Raw genomic sequence first — 1,196 nt, 5'->3', positions numbered from 1 at the left:
GCAGCTGCTGCAGCAAAATGCATCACATAGCAAAGCATGGCAGCAGCGCGGGCTCACGAGTCCTGTGCTCGCACGCCCGCCTCGGTGGCTAGCGCCAGCGCCGCCAGTAGCAGCAGGCAGGCGCGCGTGGCCCTCATGGTGCTGGCGCCCCGAGCCTGCAGGCGCGGGACCAACTGCAGCCAGTCGGGGGCGCCACCCCCACCTCGCCTCACCCGCCACCGTGTCGTCCATGGGGAACTCCAGCATCACCTCATCCCGCACCTGCTGCGCCTGGCTGACCTCGGGCAGCGGCACCGAGAAGGCGGGGCGGCCGCCCACGCGGAACACCATGGAGCCGCCGTCCACGGCCAGGCGCCCCCAGTTGTGGCCGCTGCAGGGGGGGAGAGAGAGGAGGTCTTGCAGCACCAACCGGGGCGCGGCAGCACCCAACGCTGGCGGGCAGGCTCCCTGCGGCCGCGCATGTGCCTCGGGCCGCCGCTGAATAGCCTGCAAAGGCTGGAGCCCCGGCCTGCGCCCATCACCCCCCACCCGCCTGCGCCGCGCGCCCACCTGGCGGCCAGAGGCTCGTCCTTTATCTGCCTGTTGGTGATGGTGCGCAGCGCTTCCACATCCTTGTCCCTGAAGCCCATGAAAGAGATGGGGGGGCCCTCGCCGCGCTTCACGCTGAGCATGCTGCCCTTGCTGGCCTTGGACCAAGACAGGACCTTGATGTCTGCGGGGCGGGAGGGGCGGGGCGGGTGGTGGCGCGGGCGGGATGGGGCAGAGGGTCAGCCAAGGGGATGCATCAACAGGGCATCCAGGCAAGCAGCGCAAGCAGTCGGTTGGCAGCGGTTGGGGCCCCCACGGCAAGTGCGGGCCGGAGGGCTGCTGCCGCTGCCTCGCCCCTCGCAATGCGCGAGCGTGCGAGAGTGCAGCAGCACTGAACGTCACGGCTGATGGCACCTGAGCAGCGCAACGCACACGAAGCGCACGCAGCCCACACGCACCGTCGGCCGGGATGTCCAGCGTGCGCCCGCTCCCGCATTCGGAACTTTGCGCCGCCCTGGCTGCCTGGTGATCGCATTTAAGCCAACGGTAGGTCTGAAGGACGCCGGTCCAGTACGGCTATGCCCCCAGAGCGTGCCTTCCCGCACTTCCGCCCACAGACGCCTGCGGCACCGAGTGACACCGGCTTGCAGCCTTCCTGTCTTGTCTGC

General features: G+C 69.9%; 1 protein-coding gene across 1 annotated transcript; it reads right to left on the bottom strand.

The window, feature by feature from the left end:
- Positions 1-53: 53 nt before the first annotated feature.
- CHLNCDRAFT_135578 (hypothetical protein) lies at positions 54-796 on the bottom strand (the record flags this gene model as incomplete). The annotated part of the gene is made up of 4 exons (XM_005846202.1): positions 54-173; positions 220-370; positions 550-712; positions 790-796. 4 exons carry the CDS (start codon positions 794-796, stop codon positions 54-56), a joined length of 441 nt encoding a protein of 146 aa, XP_005846264.1.
- Positions 797-1,196: the final 400 nt, after the last annotated feature.

The sequence above is a fragment of the Chlorella variabilis genome (genome assembly GCF_000147415.1).
Source record: "Chlorella variabilis unplaced genomic scaffold CHLNCscaffold_14, whole genome shotgun sequence".
Taxonomy (NCBI): Eukaryota; Viridiplantae; Chlorophyta; class Trebouxiophyceae; order Chlorellales; family Chlorellaceae; genus Chlorella; species Chlorella variabilis.
This window is presented reverse-complemented; position numbering and strand designations above follow the sequence as displayed.